Source organism: Tenrec ecaudatus, chromosome 14, assembly GCF_050624435.1.
Source record: "Tenrec ecaudatus isolate mTenEca1 chromosome 14, mTenEca1.hap1, whole genome shotgun sequence".
NCBI lineage: Eukaryota > Metazoa > Chordata > Mammalia > Afrosoricida > Tenrecidae > Tenrec > Tenrec ecaudatus.
In genome coordinates, this window is record NC_134543.1 from 12,425,444 (window position 1) to 12,442,184 (window position 16,741).

The 16,741-nt window shown below is 56.6% G+C and overlaps 1 protein-coding gene across 2 annotated transcripts in view; it reads left to right on the top strand.

Moving 5' to 3' along the window:
• Nucleotides 1–465: 465 nt before the first annotated feature.
• The window catches only part of CCDC88C (coiled-coil domain containing 88C), a 115,722-nt gene continuing 99,446 nt past the window's right edge, over nucleotides 466–16,741 (top strand). The window contains exons 1-3 of one of the 2 annotated variants that reach the window (XM_075530612.1): nucleotides 466–654; nucleotides 1,305–1,405; nucleotides 10,477–10,585. In XM_075530612.1, coding sequence (XP_075386727.1) covers nucleotides 595–654; nucleotides 1,305–1,405; nucleotides 10,477–10,585 — 270 coding nt within the window. In that variant the 5' untranslated portion in view covers nucleotides 466–594. Of the gene's footprint in view, nucleotides 655–874; nucleotides 1,007–1,304; nucleotides 1,406–10,476; nucleotides 10,586–16,741 lie in introns of those variants that run through there. The other variant, XM_075530613.1, reaches the window with a different exon arrangement.

Genomic DNA, 16,741 nt, shown 5'->3' on the forward strand with positions numbered 1-16,741 from the left:
CAGCCCGCACTTTCCCGCCACTGGCCGCGGCCCCGCCCGGCAGCAGGGCATCCTTGTCCGGAGCCCGCAAGACCGCAGGGGACGCGTCCAAGGGATCGGAATCGCGGACCCCCAGCGCCAGGTGGCACGGGGCGGCTGGGTCGGGCGCTCGGGCCGCACGTGGCGCAGGACAGCCACCTGCCTCGCCCCCGCCGGCGCACGCGCGCAGGGGGTGCCACGTGCTGGGGCGCCACGCGCGGGGGGATCGGCGGCGGCCCACGGGCGGGAAAACCCCGGACGCCGACCGCGCTCGCCCCCGCCCCGCCCCGGGCGCCGAGCTCCGCGCTCCGAGCTCCGCGCGGCGGCGCGCGGGGGGCCGGGGCGGGGCCTCCGCATCGCTCCTCCCCAGCCGCCGGCCCGCCCCTTCCCTCCCTCCCTCCCTTCCCTGCCGGGCGGGGCGGGGCGCGGGCTGCCGGGGCCGCGGAACGTGGGCTCGCGCCCCGCCTTTGTCTCCCGGGCGCGAGCCGCCGCAGCCCCGCGCCCGCCGCCGGGGCCCGAGCCGCTCGCTTTGTGCCGCGCTGCGGGGCCGGGCCGCGGCGCCCGAGCGGCCTCAGCATGGACGTGACCGTGTCGGAGCTCCTGGGGCTCTTTCTGCAGAGCCCGCTGGTGACCTGGGTGAGTGCCCGCGCCCCGCCCGCCGCGCGGGGGCCCCGCGGACCCGACCCAAACGGCGCCTCCCGCCCGGGACCGCGCCGCGCCGCGGAGTCCCCAGGCGTCTCCTCCCGGACGGAGCCCGCCGCGCGCGGCCCGGCCGGGGGCCGCCCGGGTACACCTGTTCCCGCCGAGGCGCGGGCGGGCGGCTCCGGAGCGCCCGGGCGCCGAGCGGTCACCTCCTCCAGCCCTGGCCCCTGGGCGGCAGCGCTGCCCGGAGTGACCCCGCTCCGCGGGCGCGACCCTGTGAAGCGGCTGAGCCCCGTGCGCGGATGGCGGTGGTCCGTAGCTCGGAGTGGACCGCGGACAGACGCGGGTGGGCGCGGGGCTTTCCAGGGGGCTTGAGGCGTGCCGGACATGTCGAGCAGCCCCGTGCTTGCTGTGGCCGCTCCGAGACGCGGGAGCAAAGTGGCGGGGAAGTTCGCCTTCGGGTGGGGAGCGGGGGCAAGGCCGCCCGGAGAAGGGGAGGTCGGGCCCGCAGGAGGGCGGTCGGTGGGCGCGCGCGCAGGTGGTCCTGCATGCTCAGTGGGGCCTGTCCGTGACCACGGCTGCTGGACACCGCCTGCCCGCGTGAAGGTGACGCCTCCCTCTGCTCCGTGTCGCCCTCCCCGCAGGTGAAAACTTTCGGCCCCTTCGGAAGCGGCGACCAGGACAACCTGACCATGTACATGGATTTAGTGGATGGGATCTTTTTGAACCAAATCATGTTGCAAATGTAAGTTTCTCCTCCAGGGGGGGAAGGAGAAGAAGGGTGCTCCGGAAATTAGCAAGTTTGAGGTGGTGGAAACTGGATGGTGAGGTTGCCACAGGAGGGGGTTGGGGTGAGCCTGGTATTTTAAGGCTCAGGCGACAGCGGCCTCATGGCTTCTTTGATGCTGGAGATTTGGAATGGAATGATGCTCAGCCACACGGCAATCAATGGGCGTTCAAATGGGGGCACTTAACTGCGGTGAGGGCCAGGAGATGAAAAAGTACCCCCTTCTTTTGAGAGGCACACACCCTAAACCGGCAACCAACGGAGCGAGTCAGGTTACAGGAAGTGTAGGGTGGGCCCGGAGCCCTGGTGCCTGTGAGGTTTGCTCTGGGTTGGCAGGAAGGCCCGCTTCTCCTGTTTTTCGTCGCCTGTAGCAAGTGCACTCGGTCCGTCTAAGTGCCTTCGTGGGAAGTGAGTTTGGAAGTCACTGTGTCAGGAGAGGGACGGGGTCAGGCCCCATGGGGACTGATTGTTTGGGGGTGCGTGGTTTACAGAGCCCTGGTAAAAGTTAGTCTCGCCACATGTATATCCGGCCACATCCGTTCCTAGCGCTGACATCTACAGAGCCTGCCTGCCCACCTGCTTGTCTGTCTGCCTGTCTAAGCCTGTCTCTTTGACAGCCCATGTCTATGCAGGTAGGTCTCAGGCTCCTACCGACACACTCTGTTTTTTAACTCGGAAACGGTGTCGGGGAACACATTGGAACTGAGTTTGCAAAGATTCAGAGCCTGTGGAAGCAGGAGGAAACCTTGTGCTCCCGGTGGATCAGGCCCGGTGCTCCCAGCTAAACAAGTTGTCATCCCCCAGGGCAAACCCATTAGCTAATGAGAAACCGCTTTGCTCCTGGCTGCCAGGGAGGAGGAGCGTATGCTTGGGCCGATCCAGAGTGTTTTCAAATGGCCTTGACGAAAAACTGTCTTGTTTGAAAAAAGAAGTTCCCCAAAGGTTTCACCTTTTGCTGTAACACGGCACTTAGTGGCCTGTGGTGGGAGAGAGACTCCAGCCCGTGTTAATTTTACAAAAACAACCCACTGCCTGCCTTTACTGTGGAGCAGATTCTGAGACCGGGAGCTGCCCGCGGGTTTGGCAGTCCTTTTGAGGCGAGCACTGATGACTATGAGTGCTCTTGGGGTTGCCTCCCAGGCCGTGTTGCTGTTGAGCTCAGTGGGCACCTCCCCCCCACCCCCCCACTTCTGCTCGATCCTGAACATTTCCACCAGACCTGTCTGTCCTTCCACAAACCCAAGACTTTAATTTAAAAACCCAGCATTCCCCTGGGTTTTCCATTCAGCTTTCACACCCAGGCCTGGGGAGAACAAAAGCCGGGGCCGGCCTCTCTTTCTTCACTGACCTTTGGAATTCCTGGAGCTTTTACCACTTGCTTGTAAATCAGGAAAGGCAGTGGAGTGGGTCTCTCAGAAATGCCAGCTCATGGCTGGTTCACATTTGGTCTCGGGCTAGATTTAGTTAAAGACCTCTCAGCTCAGTGTCACCCCCTGTCCTGGAAATTTTAAATGTGTGTGTGGTTTTTCCCCTCCTTTGTGATAAAGTCCCCCGTGGGAGCTGGGTGCACTTATACAGGGGTCCCCCAAGCTGGGGTTTGGCACAGAGTGGAAGTGAGTAGGGAGGAAGCTGGTGGGTGGCTTTTCAGATCAAAATAGAGGTTGGTGGGGTGGCTGCACGGGGCTATGCGAACTGGGCTTGCCTCTCTGGGCGGGTGGGGATGGACTGGAAAAGGGGGCAGGAGCACTGTAGGTGGTGGGAGAAATGTACTACTGTATGTTGGTTGGGGTGTGCTGCATTACCTCAAACGCTTTAAGGTGCGCCTTTGATAAGTTTTTCTCTATGTCAAACTACCGAAATTGGGAGGAAAAATAAAAAAGATAGTGGGTCAGCCTGGGTCACAGCCTCCCTCAGACTAGCGGCATGCTGCAGGGCAGGTCCCTTATGCCACTCAGTCTCCTCATCTGTAAAATGGGAAATAAAGTACCTCCTCCTAAGAGACAGTTTGCAGATGGAATGGGCTGAGGTGTGGGCGTTCAGCTGGGCTGGTATTTAATAGGTATTGGTATCAGTTAAGGAGCCCTTGTGGGCACGTTGGGCTACACGTTGGGCTGATGACAATGAGTGTTCTTGGGGATGCCTCGCAGGCTGCAAGGTCTGCAGATCGAACCCACCAATGGCTCTGCAGGAGAAAGATGAGGCTGTCTGCCCCTGTGGAGGTCTCCTCCAGTCTCGGAAGCCCTATGTACGGTGGCTCAAAGTTGGAATTGACTCAGTGGTGGTGGGTTTGGGTTTGCTTCAGAAGCCTTAGTGGGTTAAGCACAGGGCTGCTGCTCACTACAAGGATAGGCGTTCGAACCCACCAGCCTCTCAGAGGGAGAAAGGCGAGACGGTTTGCTTCTGTAAAGACTGACAGCCTCAGAAATCCGATGGATCAGTTATTCTCTGTCCACTCTGGGTGCTGAGAGTCCGTTTGGTTATCAGTTTCTTAGGTTCGCCCCATCCTAGTTCAGAAAGGACTGGAGGCAGTCCAGCCCAGGAGGGTCGGTTTGCCTGTTCAGTTGACTTCCGTCCCCGAGCTCTAGTCCCCAGATTACACACCAAGCCATGCCTGTCCTGCCCCCATGTCCTGTCCCTCTGAGATCTAGCCCAGACTGGAGTCTGGGACCCAGGTCCTGGTCTCTCCCCTAACACTGTTAGGTCCTGTCAGTGCAGCCTCATCTTGGGCTAAGTCAGTCAGCACCTAAGAGATACGGCTTCTCTCCTCCAGCTTCCTCCCAGTTCCCACAGTTTTACCAGATTCTCCCCTGTGGGAGGGGCAGGTCCTGAGGCAGGCAAGGTGCTCAGACTAGAGGCCTGTTACCTAACACTGGAGCCATATGGAGGCTGGCTGGGTGTCACGTGGCCGCATCTGGACATTGTCTCTGGCAACCCAAGAAGGCTTGGGTAGTGGTCTCTCAGCCCTGGTCTCCTGGCGACACCAGTGTTTGGAAGCAGGGAAGCCCGGCGGTGGGCTCAGCTTTCAGGCAAGGCTCAGGGCGAGATGTCCTGCACTGCATGGGTGTCATCGGGTACCATGGTGGGGACCCATGGGAAACTGCTGAACAGCTAGCTCCTCTGTTGACAGCCGCGGCAAACCCGCAGCCTGACTACGTGCAGACTTTCCACCGTCTCCTGGGAGCGTCGGTTATGTGGTGGCTTTGGCATCATGCAGACACATTCAAACTCCCCTCAACTGTCTGATGCTGGTCGGTGTGCTGAGTTGTCTCGACGCCCAGTGCAGACGGAGGCACCATCCGGCCCTGTGCCGTCTCAACTCGTTCCTAAGTTTGAGCCCTCTGTTGAAGCCAAGCTATCAGTCCATCTCATTAAGGGTCTTCTTCTTTCCCGCTGCCCCTCGACTTTCCCACGCAGGATGTCCTCCAGAGATCCTGCCCTCCTGGTAACGTGTCCAAAGTATCTGAGGCAAGGTCTCGCCCTCCTGCTCCTGATGAACATTCTGGCTTCTTCCAAGATGCTCTGATTGTTCTTCTGTCGGTCTGGTGTTTTCAAATTCACCAGCGCCATAATCCAGCTGACTCTGGTTACTCTGGGCAAATCGCGTCAGCCCTCTTCCTCAGTCTCCCTTTCCTGATCTGTGCTTTGGGGATGATGATATAGAATTTTTTTGAAGACTAAAGTCAGACTAAGCAGATGAAGACATCCAATAAAGGATTGCTTCTTGGCCCTTCAGGGAAACTTCCCTGACACATGAGGCCTGGAGTGGGTGTGCGCGTGTGGGTGAACATACATGCGTGAGTGGTGTGTGGGTATGCATGCATGTGGTGTGTCAGTAAACGCGCATGAGTGTACCTATGTGTGTGTACACGCATGAGTGTGTAGCTATGTGTGTGTGGGTGTGCATGCATGAGTGTGTGTGGGGCTGTGTGTGTATACGGTGCGCATGCATGAGTGTGTGTGGCTGGGTGTGCATGCACTAGCGTGCACACCTATCCTTGAGAGAGTAGGCACCCTCCAGTACTACTATTCTGGGCATTTGGGAAGTCGGGGCTGGGACTGAAGGTTGGTGGGTAAATTCCACGCTGGTGGTTGGCTTCCTTTGGATCTTTCTGCCGACCCTATGTACGTCTGTCAGTTATTCTCGGCTGGGACATACCCGAGTCCCTGGTGGGGAAGGTACCTTTCTAAGGGAGCATTTGCAGGAGAAGCCTGTCTCCCCAGGGTGCTTGGAGAAGAGATAGGCTCCCGTTGGGCACTATGGGCGGTGGAATGAATTTGTGTTGGAGCGAAAGGTTTTTAATTGTGAGCCTAAGTAGCTTCCTTTCTTGGCAGGGCCACCGTGTCTTTTAAAGAAAGAAGCCGTGCTTGTGGTGGGAGAGTAGGAAGGGACAGAAATGTGTAATAAACATCGCCGTTCATATGCTGCTGCCTTCCGGAAGGCTGTCCCTCGTGGGTTTCTCTTTTTGACAAATACAGGCTTGTGCTACTGGTTTTTGACATCCTGACATTGTTGATAGGTGCCACCGAGTCAGCGCTGCCCCACAGCGGCCTTTTGCACAGAAGGAAACTGCCCGGCCCTGCACCATCCGCAGTCATTCCTATGTTTGAGTCCATCGATGCAGACGGTGTCAACCCATCTTGTCGAAGGTCTTCCTCTTGTTGCTGTCCCGTTTACCCCTCCCTTCTCCAGGGACAGGTCTCTTCTGACAACATGTCCAAAGTGTGTGAGACGAAGTCTCGCCTTCCTTGCCTCTGAGGAGCATCCTGGCTGTACTTCTTCCAGGACAGATTTGTTTGTCCTTTTGGCGCTCCATGGTATTTTCAATATTCTTCTCCAGAACAATTCAAATGCATCGATTCTTCAACCTTCCTTATTCAATGTCCAGCATCCTAGGTTTTTTAAAAAAATGTTTATTTGTTGTATTTGAAATTTTATATTGAGTTTCAGGTGAAAGTTGACAAAGCAACGTAGGTTCGAGTTTGGCGGTTGGTGCTCTGAGACATGGGGGTCGAGTTTCAGCGTGTGCCAGCCTGCTCAGGAGCGCCCTTCTGTTCCCTTGGTGTCTGGGGGCCTAGCCTCCTTTCCCTCCCTGCCGACTCATCTTTACTTTCTGGGGAATGCAGATCGCTTGGTTTGGAGCAGGGGTCAGCAAACTTCCGAGATAGGAGAGCCAATCCTGCCCCCTCCCTGTAATTTAAAGATTACTTGAGAGCCATAAATGTATTTTTACAAAGGAACTCACCAGAATCTGAACAGTGTCCTTTAGAAATGTCATTTCACTTGAGAACCACACGGGTGAACGAGAGCCGAGTATGGCTCGCGAGCCGCAGTTTGCCAACCTTTGGTCTAGCATGCCCCGTTTGAGGGCCACAGATTCACCAAGGCTAGTGTTTGTTGCCGAAGCTGGTGCATCGGTCAGTTGGCTGAAAGGGGATAGCATTCCTGTTTTTGGCCTACAGTGAGTGGGGTACGGCTGTTGCCCGTGCCCTTGTCCGGACGTGGCTTCTGAAGCCATCCCTAAATTTAGGAAGCCTTCACGCTTGGACCTCTCCACGCTTGGACCCGCTTCAGATGCTTGTGTCCTAGCCTGTGTGCCTGTCCTCTGAGACCTGCTGCTGGGCTGAGGGCCTCCTTAGGCCCTGAGGTTGTCAGGTAACAGCCCTTTGTTAAGACCGCTACCGGCCCCGTGCAGTTGTGGGAGGGAGGTCCAGGTACAGCCTGAGCGTGGTGCTGCTACAGAGCTGGGCTTCGGAAACAGGACTTTGGTGGACATTTTGCAGGTGGGCACACTGAGGCCCAGAGAACGGGCCACAACTCCCATCTCCTTGATGCCCATGCGGAGGCGGCTGATCGGGGTCCTGAGTCGAATTACTCCCACAGTGAAGCTGGGTTCTTTGACCGTGTGGTTTCAGCGAGAGGGTGTCCCCGAAGAAGAGCAGGGACGGCAGAGACTTCCTGGCCCTTGACTGATGGAAACCAGGCGCCCAGCTGTGTGCAGGGGACCCCCACGGGGCATGCTGGCTTCCCGCTCTCTGCAGAGGGCCTGCCCTGGGTGTGTGTGCTCTTTCCGAGTGGCGGGCGCTATTTTAAGGGACCACGTTTGTCACTTTGTGAAATTGCTTCTCGTCTCCAGGAGAGGCAGGAGAATTGCTCCCTTGGGATACACGGTTTTTGAGTGCCTGACACTTCGCTCTGTAGCAGGGAAAATGCTTCTGTTCTGTGAATCAGATGCCAGCCCCGCTTCTGCAGAACTGGCCCCCTTTATCTTCCCCCAGCCCGTGATGCCAGGCTCAATGCCGGGCTCGGAGAGAAAGATGGAATGTGGCCGTCGTGTGGCCAGGGATGGCTGTGTGGGGGGAACCACAGGACCTGTCCCATGCACCTGCAAGGACGGTCTCCGGGGTCCCCCACGTGGTTGCTCGGGGATGTCCAAGTCAGGTGCGCGGGTGCTGGTCCTCAGCACTTGGAGGACTCGGCCGGGGGCGCAGGTCTCAAAGGTGGACATCGCGGCCATCCAGCAAGCACACCGCCCCCAACTGCCCAGAACCGGACCAGTGCTCGGGGTGTGGCTCTGAGGAGGAGGCGGGGCCTGCTCTGTCTGTCTCCGGGCTTGGATGACCGGCAGGTGCGCCCACCCCGCAGGCCCTCGTGGGAATCACACCTGCTTGGCAGTGTCTTGGGAAGGTTTTGTGAGAGGGAGGCTTTGGGAGGGGCAGCAGGGTGCACCCCAGGGAGATGGGAGCCGCATCAGTCGGCCGGGTCTGCCCTTTCCGCACTGGAAGCATCTCCTGGCCGGCAGACTGCGCATGATAGTCCTGAGTGTGGAGGGGTGATGTCAATTTCCAGCATCCTCGTCTTGCGCCAGCTGGCCTTTTGCTGGTGACTGGGAAGAAGGGACACAGTTTTCCAGGGGAAGCTCCCTTCCACATGCATCACTGTGCCCCCAAACCAGTTGTCAGTAGCCCCTTCTGACTCAGAGTCGGACTGGGCTCCCCTGGGCTCCCATTGGCTCGCTTTTCAGAGCCTGTCTTCCATGGTGCCCCTGGGGAGACTGGAGCCCCTGTCCTTCTAGTTAGCAGCAAGGCTGTTAGCCTTGTGCCCCCTCGGGGAGACTCTTCTTGGGGTTCCTTGGTCCTGGTGGGCCGCACACCATGGAGTGTCACAGCCTGAGGTGGGTGTTTCAAGGTAGAGCGGACGCGCCCCTGCCCTGTTCTGGGAGAGCAGGAGGATCCCGTCACCTGGAACGTGACAGGTTTCAGTGGTTTGTCGAGCCAGGGAAGGTGGCATGGCTTGTGCCTCTCCTGCCACTCGCTCCAGAGTGGAAGCCCGGGGGGGTGCCGTTATTCAGGCGCTTGGCTGCAAACAGAAAGGTTGGGGGTTTGCGCTTGCCATCCGCGCTGTGGGAGGTGGAGGTGGCAGTGGCGCCCCTGAAGACTGACTGACAGGCTTGGAAACCTCTGGGCGACTGCTGGATGGCAGTGGGTTCTGGTTTGGGGGGCTTTTTTTTTTACATTTTATTAGGGGCTCATACAACTCTTATCACAATCCATACATATACATACATCAATTGTATAAAGCACATCCATACATTCTTTGCCCTAATCATTTTCAAAGCATTTGCTCTCCACTTAAGCCCTTTGCATCATGTCCTCTTTTTTTTCCCCCTCCCTCCCCGCTCCTCCCTCCCTCATGAGCCCTTGATAATTTATAGATTGTTATTTTGTCATATCTTGCCCTTTCCGGAGTCTCCCTTCACCCCCTTCTTTGCCGTTCATCTCCCAGGGAGGAGGTCACATGTGGATCCTTGTAATCAGTTCCCCCTTTCCAACCCACTCACCCTCCACTCTCCCAGCATCGCCCCACACACCCCTGGTTCTGAAGGTATCATCCACCCTGGATTCCCTGTACCTCCAGCCCCCATATGTACCAGTGTACAACCTCTGCTCTATCCAGTCCTGCAAGGTGGAATTCGGATCATGGTAGTTGGGGGGAGGAAGCATCCAGGATCTGGGGGAAAGCTGTGTTCTTCATCGGTACTACATCGCACCCTGACTGACCCATCTCCTCTCCTAAACCCCTCTATGAGAGGATCTCCAGTGGCCGACAAATGGGCTTTGGGTCTCCACTCTGCACTTCCCCCTTCATTCACTATGGTGTGTGTGTGTGTGTGTGTGTATATATATATATATATATATATATATATATATATATATATATATATATATATATATATATTGCATGATTCCTTATACCTGGTTTTGGGGGCTTATAAAAAATATTTCACCTGTTTTGATTGGTTCGGCCTTTACTGTTTTTCATCTTGAAAGGTGTTTCTGGCTCGGCTGTGGACTTTGTGTCTGCGTTTGCACAGGTAGTTTGGCGGGAGGGAACAGACCAAAATAAAAATTAAGCCAAATCAGTGGCGGTCGTGTGAGTCTCGGCGACCCTCTGGGACGGAATTGAGCCTGTCCCCTGGGTTTCTGAGGGTGTAAATCCTTAGGGGAGGAGGAGGCTTCCTTCATGTGTTCCTCCCGCCCGGGAGCCAGAGTCGGGCTGATGATGCACCTTGGGGAGCCTTGGCTGCTACTCCGGAGCTCCTTGGAAACCACAACAGGCCCTGGGTGGGTGGGGGCCTGGGGTTGCGGTGTGAGGCAGGAAGGAGGCCCACCAAAGCCCCTCTGCTTCATCCCAGCCGAGCCAGGACTTGAAGCCAACCCTGCTGCCATGCCTGGCAGTAACGGCTCCCCACTGCCATCGAGTCAGTTCTGACTCACAGCCAGCCTGTAGGGCAGGGTAGAACTGCCCCCAGGGATTCAAGACTGTAACGCTTTACAGGACTAGAAAGCCTCATGTCCCTCCCCAGGAGTGTCCAGTGCTTTTGAACTGCTGGTCTTGTGGTGTCAACAGCCCAACCAGCATGGCGGCTGCCCACCAGGGCGCCTACAGGAACTACAGGCCCGCTGGGGCTGGGAAGGGCCGTGCGTCAGGTGCCGCGCGATGCTGTTTCATTCCTTGTTTCTCCTCCTAGAGATCCCAGGCCGACGAACCAGCGCATCAACAAGCATGTCAACAGCGACGTGAACCTCCGTATTCAGAACCTGACCATCCTGGTGAGGACCATCAAGACCTACTACCAGGTAAGGGGAGGGGGCAGGGCGGCAGTGGTTCACGCGTGCGTCGTCCTGGGGGAGTGAGTGAGACTCGGCAGCCTCCTTCTGGGAAGAGAGCTGTCACCGGAGCCCCGCTGGAGGGCAGCTCTCCTCTGTCCTGTCCTGCAAGGTGGCTGAGTCAGACTCGACTTCGGGGCTGAGGGTGCTGGGTTTACCAGAGGAGGCCAGTGCTCACGGGTCTGGCGCTGCCACCCTGGGCAGGTTTCCCTGCAGGAAGCTGAGAGGGGGATGGTGTTCGTGTACAAGTATTGTATTTGCACGCTGACCCTGGTGTGTTTTATTCGAACCCCTGTTGGTCGGATGAAAGGGGCCAGATGTCGAGGTCATTGGATTGTTAGCGAGCATTCTCTGAGCTGGGTGCATGGAGGACCCCAGCGGCCTCATCTTTTACTCGGTTGAGCAGGGGCTGCCTGGACTCACACAGCCCTGGCTGGACATCTGTACAGGAGAAACACGGAGAGCTGAGGGTGAGAAGGGACTGCAGTGCTGTGGCCTCGCAGGAGGTCACTGGCCAGCCTCCAGGCGGCAGGTAGCAGCCCTGGGCTGACGCTGTGCAGTGGCCACTGTGGGACTTGCCACGACCCGGTGGACGTTCATTGCCGGGGGATAGGCGCCACCTGTGTACCTGGAGCCTGGCTCTCACACTTCCTCTCACTGACACCTGACACCCCAGACGGAGGCGTAGGGACTCTGATGGCCTTCCCCTCCCTCCAGGGCATCTCTCCGACTCTTGGGGCTCTGGGGAACACGGTGGTGTGAGAACCACTGCTTGAGCACAAGTCTCCTCCCAGAGTCATGGGGCTTCCTCTGAGCTCTGCCAGACCCCACCTCGCCCTGCCCTTGTGCTCAGCTCCCTGGGCTGCAGTGTGTGGCAGGGGCTTAGATTTGGGTGCATCTTCAGATGCCGCTGTGCAGGCTGGGTGTCCAGCCGGAGGAGGGGCTTGGTGGGCCGCCAGGCATGACTGGCATTCGGTGTCCGACTGCACAGGGCCCTGCTTCCTCCAAGAACTGTGGCTGCGGCTATTTCAACTTGAACCCGGAATAGGATGCAGGATGGCCGTGTGTGTGTGTGTGTGTGTGTGTGTGTGTGTGTTTTGAACTGTCTCGGGTTTTCTGGGTTGCTTTAGCTTTCACCCCATCCTGCTCCCTTTGGGGTTGGGGTGCAGGAGAGATAGGTTGATGAACGTAAGATGGGAAGGCGTGCATGAGGGGGTGTGGCTCATGAAGGAGGTTGTGGCACATGATGGAATTGGGGTGCACAGGGGTTGAATGCATGAGAGGTGTTAGGGTTTGCGAGGGGCTTTGGTACATGGGCTTGTGGTACCAAGGAGGCGACAGTGCTGGGCTGGTTTGCTTGCGCACGAGCACACTGGCCACTGAAGGACCTGTCCCTGAGGTCCTAGATGCCAGCTGGACCGAGGGCAGGGCTGGAGGTCAGGCCTCGCTGCATAGAGGCCGGCTTAGACTTGGGCTGGGGGGCCAAGTGTCTGTGAGGGTTGGGCCAGGGCCTTTGTCCTGTGTGCGCTCCACGCTCAGGGCTGGGCCTGCTGTTGGCAGCTGTTCGAGGGTGGTGGAGGGCGGGGACGGGAAGGAGGAGTTTCTCTTTGGGGGAATGTGACAGGATGGTGCAAACGATTGCACACTCAGCATCGTTGCTGTGTGACTGTGGAAGCTTCTGGCGCCGGGAACAAAAAACACACACACCACCACGCCCACTCCCCCAGAGCCAGAGTGAGGACTCCCAACAGGCATGACCCACCTATGGCTGGTCGGTGGTCCCCTCTCCGGTCGCAGCTGGGAAGGCCTCAGGTGAGGTCCCCCAGGGGCCGGCGACGTTTCTGTATCCTGGGTGGGAGACGAGACACAGACTTGAGTGGGCCGTGGGCTTGGGTCTGTCCTGGCTGCTGGTGGAAGGGCCCGTGCATGCTGTTGGGGCCCTGTAGCTTCTGGGAGCCCAGACCCAGGGCAGACGGGGACTGTGTCCGTGTGGGAGGCTCCTGGCTGCCCTTGGGGCTCAGTGGAGGAAAAGCCAACTCATGCTCCAGAATGACTTGAGTGGGAGAGGGGCCTGTCCGGCCTGTCCACAGGCAGGGCTGCGTGTGTGCCGGGAACCTCAGCCTGGCTCCCTGTCGGTGACCAAAGGTTACTGGTGAGGACTGAGGAGCGGCCTTTGCTCCATCCTGCACGTGTGGAGGGAGCCGGCACGGAAGCTGCATTCTGGGCTGAACCCCTGTGACAGGCCACAGAGTCTCTGCGGGCTACTTCGCCCTTCAGATGGAAAATACAGCTACATTCAGGCCGCGTTGCCCATGGGCACCCGTTATCAACAGCTTGCATAAACAAACACGTAGAAGGCAAACAGAAGCGCCCACCAGAATCTCACCCCCAAAGACAATCACCATCAGCACTTTTATGTTTCCTTCCAGCCCTGGCCTGAATGGTCTTTTGTTCCCGCTGTGGTCCAAGGCGGGCCTTCCGTACAATGACATATCCTGCCATTTCCCCTTCCCACCTATTCCTACAGCATAAACATCAACATAAAAATACAAAAATATATTGTAAAGGACATTCAATAACTTTTTCCAGAAGAACTACTGCCCAGGCACCCCCCCCCCCCCAGCTCTCCACCTTAGAAAGAAAGGGGGCCTGGCCAATGGGGTGAGTGGGACTTGCCTGCCCTTGGCGATGGCTCTTCAGTGGGCACCTCAAGGTCACTTTGTCTTATCCTGGGCCTTGCCAATGGAGCCCCGAAAGTGGAGGGACAGGCGCCTTGCTTGAATGTCACAGGCTTGCTTCACGAGGAAGCTCAAGTTCACACATTGAGGGGACAAAGTGGAAGTTCAAGTTCACACATTGAGGGGACAAAGTAGCCTTGGCCTTTTCCTGGGGCCGGGGACTGAAGGGGTGGGGACCAGAGCGGCTGAGATTCAGTCTCATCAAGGGGGCACATTTCTGACCATCAGGTCCTTGGTCCTGTGCCCTGACCTGCCCCGCTGGACATTTCAGTGATGGGGCCTCCGGAGCCCGCATTGTAACCACTACCCCAGCTGCCCGGGTCTGACCATCAGCCTGATCCGACTAAAGGGCCGGCTCTCAAAAATGATCCTACGGTCAACAGCCTCACCTTGTGAGAAATGCAGAGGCTCGGGCATCTCCCCAGGCTTCCCCTGCCAGGACCCAGCCTTCCTGGGGTGCCAGTGCCCATGCAGCTCTGGAAACCATTGCTTTAGGGCTTTGCTTGGGGTTACTGGAGAAACCAGCTCCGCCCAGGTGTTCTCCCAGGGCCTCCTGCAGTGTCTGCATACCTCACCTGGGCTGGAAGGCAGGGTTCCAGCAGCCCCTGTGACTGGAGGGGGAGCATGCCGAGATGACAAGGTGATCAGAGGGAGCAGAGGTGCTGCTCCCAGAAGAGTAAAGCAGAAAGATGAAACCATGCAATGTTAAAAACAAACAAAACTCGAAAAACATAATTTCATGCAAATACTTAAGGACCTGAATATAAAAACAAACCACTAGGAATAAAAAAAGAAGGCTCAGTTAAAAAGAGGGGCATTGGCGCCCTGTGTCGTGTCTCTGTGATCCTGCAACTTCTAGCACCCCCTAAACTCACTGCCACCGAGTCGAAGTTGACTCAGTGACTGTCGAATGGGGCAGAACTGCCCCCGTGGGCTTCCGAGACTGACTCTTTGTGGGGATAGAAAGCTGTGTCGTTCTCTGCCAGCTCATGTACCACCAGGTCCCGCCCACAGATGGCTGTGAGTTGCTGCTAGGTGTCACTGAGCTGGTTTGACCCATAACGACCTTTACGTACAACAGAAGGCCACAGCGCCCGGTCCTGCGCCGGCCTCATTGTTGCTCCCACACCTGAAGCCATAGTTTCGGCCACTGTGTCAGCCCATCTTGTTGAGGCCCCTCCCGCTTTGATGTTGCCCTACTGGTTCACCAAGCACGACGTCCTTCTCTAGGACTGTTCTCTCCGGAGAAGACGTCCAAAGTAAGCGAGACAAACATCTGGCCATCTGAGCTTCTAAAGAGCATTCTGGCTGTACTTATTTCAAGAGAGACTTGGTTGTTCTTTGGGAAGTCCATGGGACTTTGAATATTCTTTGCCAACACGTCACTCAGACGCATCGATTCTTCTTAGGTCTTCTTTATTCTGCGTCCAACTTTCACAGGCATGTGAGGCCGTTGAAGATCCCAGGGCTTGAATCAGGGCCACCTTACCCCTCGAAGTATCAGCCTTGCTTTCAACACTGTAAAGACATCTGTCCTCTAGTTCTTTAACATTTCCTCCCTCTTAAAACGGTCTTGGTTTTACCTCATTAATCTTGTGAGACCTGCGTATGTTTATTTGTGTAGTTAAGTCTGTTTGATGCATGATAGCCAAGATAGATAAACCCTTCAGAAATAGTAATGGAAGTAATGATCCCCTGAGGGTGTGGGAGACCATGGAGGAGAGGACTGATAACCATAATGACTGTGTAACCCACTGGGGAAAAAGCAACAGGACTGTAGGTGAATGGATACAATGGTTGGTGTAAGATATGGCAAAATAATAATAATAATATAGGGATTCCTGGGAGGGGGGTAGGCTGGGAGAGGGAGGGGATAAAGGGGAGCTGATATCAAAGAGTTCAAGAAGAAATAAAATGTTTTGTTTTTAAATAAAATGCTTTGAAAATGATGGTGGGAACAATTGTGCAATTTCTGCGTGATCTAATTGGATGATGGACTTTATAATATCTGCAAGAGCTCCCAATAAAATGATTTTAGAAAGAGGTGTCCTGTGCAGTAGATGGACCCAATGCAACATGCCGTTTGGCCATTGACCGTGGAATCAGGACCCTTAGATGGGTGTAGGATGTCACAGAAAAATCAAGCGGGAGACCAACCTGCCAGACAGATTCAGAAACTGGAAATGTGGTTGGTTTCTTGGCGATTCACCCCTGCCCCACAGTATCTCTGCTCCCTGACTGCCAAGGGAAGGCACATGGGGGGTACCCCGGCAGTCTGAAGTAGGAACCTGAGGTGAACACAGCCAGGGTTTCAGATGAACTTGAGAATGTTTGGTTCTAAGAGCTCCTGCCACTCGACCCTTCTCACTTTTGGTCTCTCGGCTTGCCCTGAAGGCTTGGGTGGAGCCCGGATGTTTGCAGTGGAGCTAGAGGATGGGCGCAGACCAGGGCTGCCTGGTCTCCCGCAGCCCTGCACCATTTTCCTCGACCCCTGGGACAAGTGCAAACGCAATCAAGCACCCATGAACTCTCTGTTCGTGATGAGCACGGGACTAGTTTACATCTTGCTCCAGCCTTTAAGTTTCTTTTTTCTTTCTGATAAGGTAGAAATCCCCAGACTGCTTCGTCTGCCCGCTAGGTCTAGGTACCCTTCCCGCCCTCCCTGGTGGTAGCCCGGCTGTGGGTCTGCTGGCCTCCGGCACATTTTTGTACTGTCTCCAGCTTTGTGTCTGATGCACGTTCAGGCACACATACATGTTAGTGCCCGCCCAGTGGCCTCACGTATGGCGGAACAAGACGCTGACCGGGCCCCCTGGGCTGCACTCACAATTGTTGCATGTGTGAGCCCATTGTTGCGGCCGCTGTGGCCCTGCATGCCTCGCTGTGACCTTTACAAACACCATCCATCAATGCCCGCTCTGTGCCTGGAACTCACCAGGCTCCACCTTGTTTCCGAGCTGTCTGCGGCAGTTGCAGTAGATAGATAAGTCAGGGAGGACGCTGCAGACTGGAGTTATCTTTAGACACGTGCACACACCGTTTAAAGTGTGCAAGCCTTTCATTGGACGTCAGAATAGGAGGGAGTGCTCCTTTGACACGGTGGACTGGACGGGAGCAGTCTGTGAATGCTCCCAACCTCTGTTCCATGCCTGCGGGCCAGAGGTCTCAGTGGCATGGCCATTCTTAGTGGGCAGTGTGTTTTGATGGGTGGGGATGTCGGGGTGGGGAGGGTGGGGGCGAGAACGCTCGGCTCATGCCAGCCCACTGGGGACAGGTGGAATCTGGGTTATAAACAAACCACAGGACTGAAATGGAGTGAATTTGCTGAGGACGAAGGATTTCTTCTACTTTAGGCTGTAGGCAGGACTTACATAGAAGTGGCTTTGGT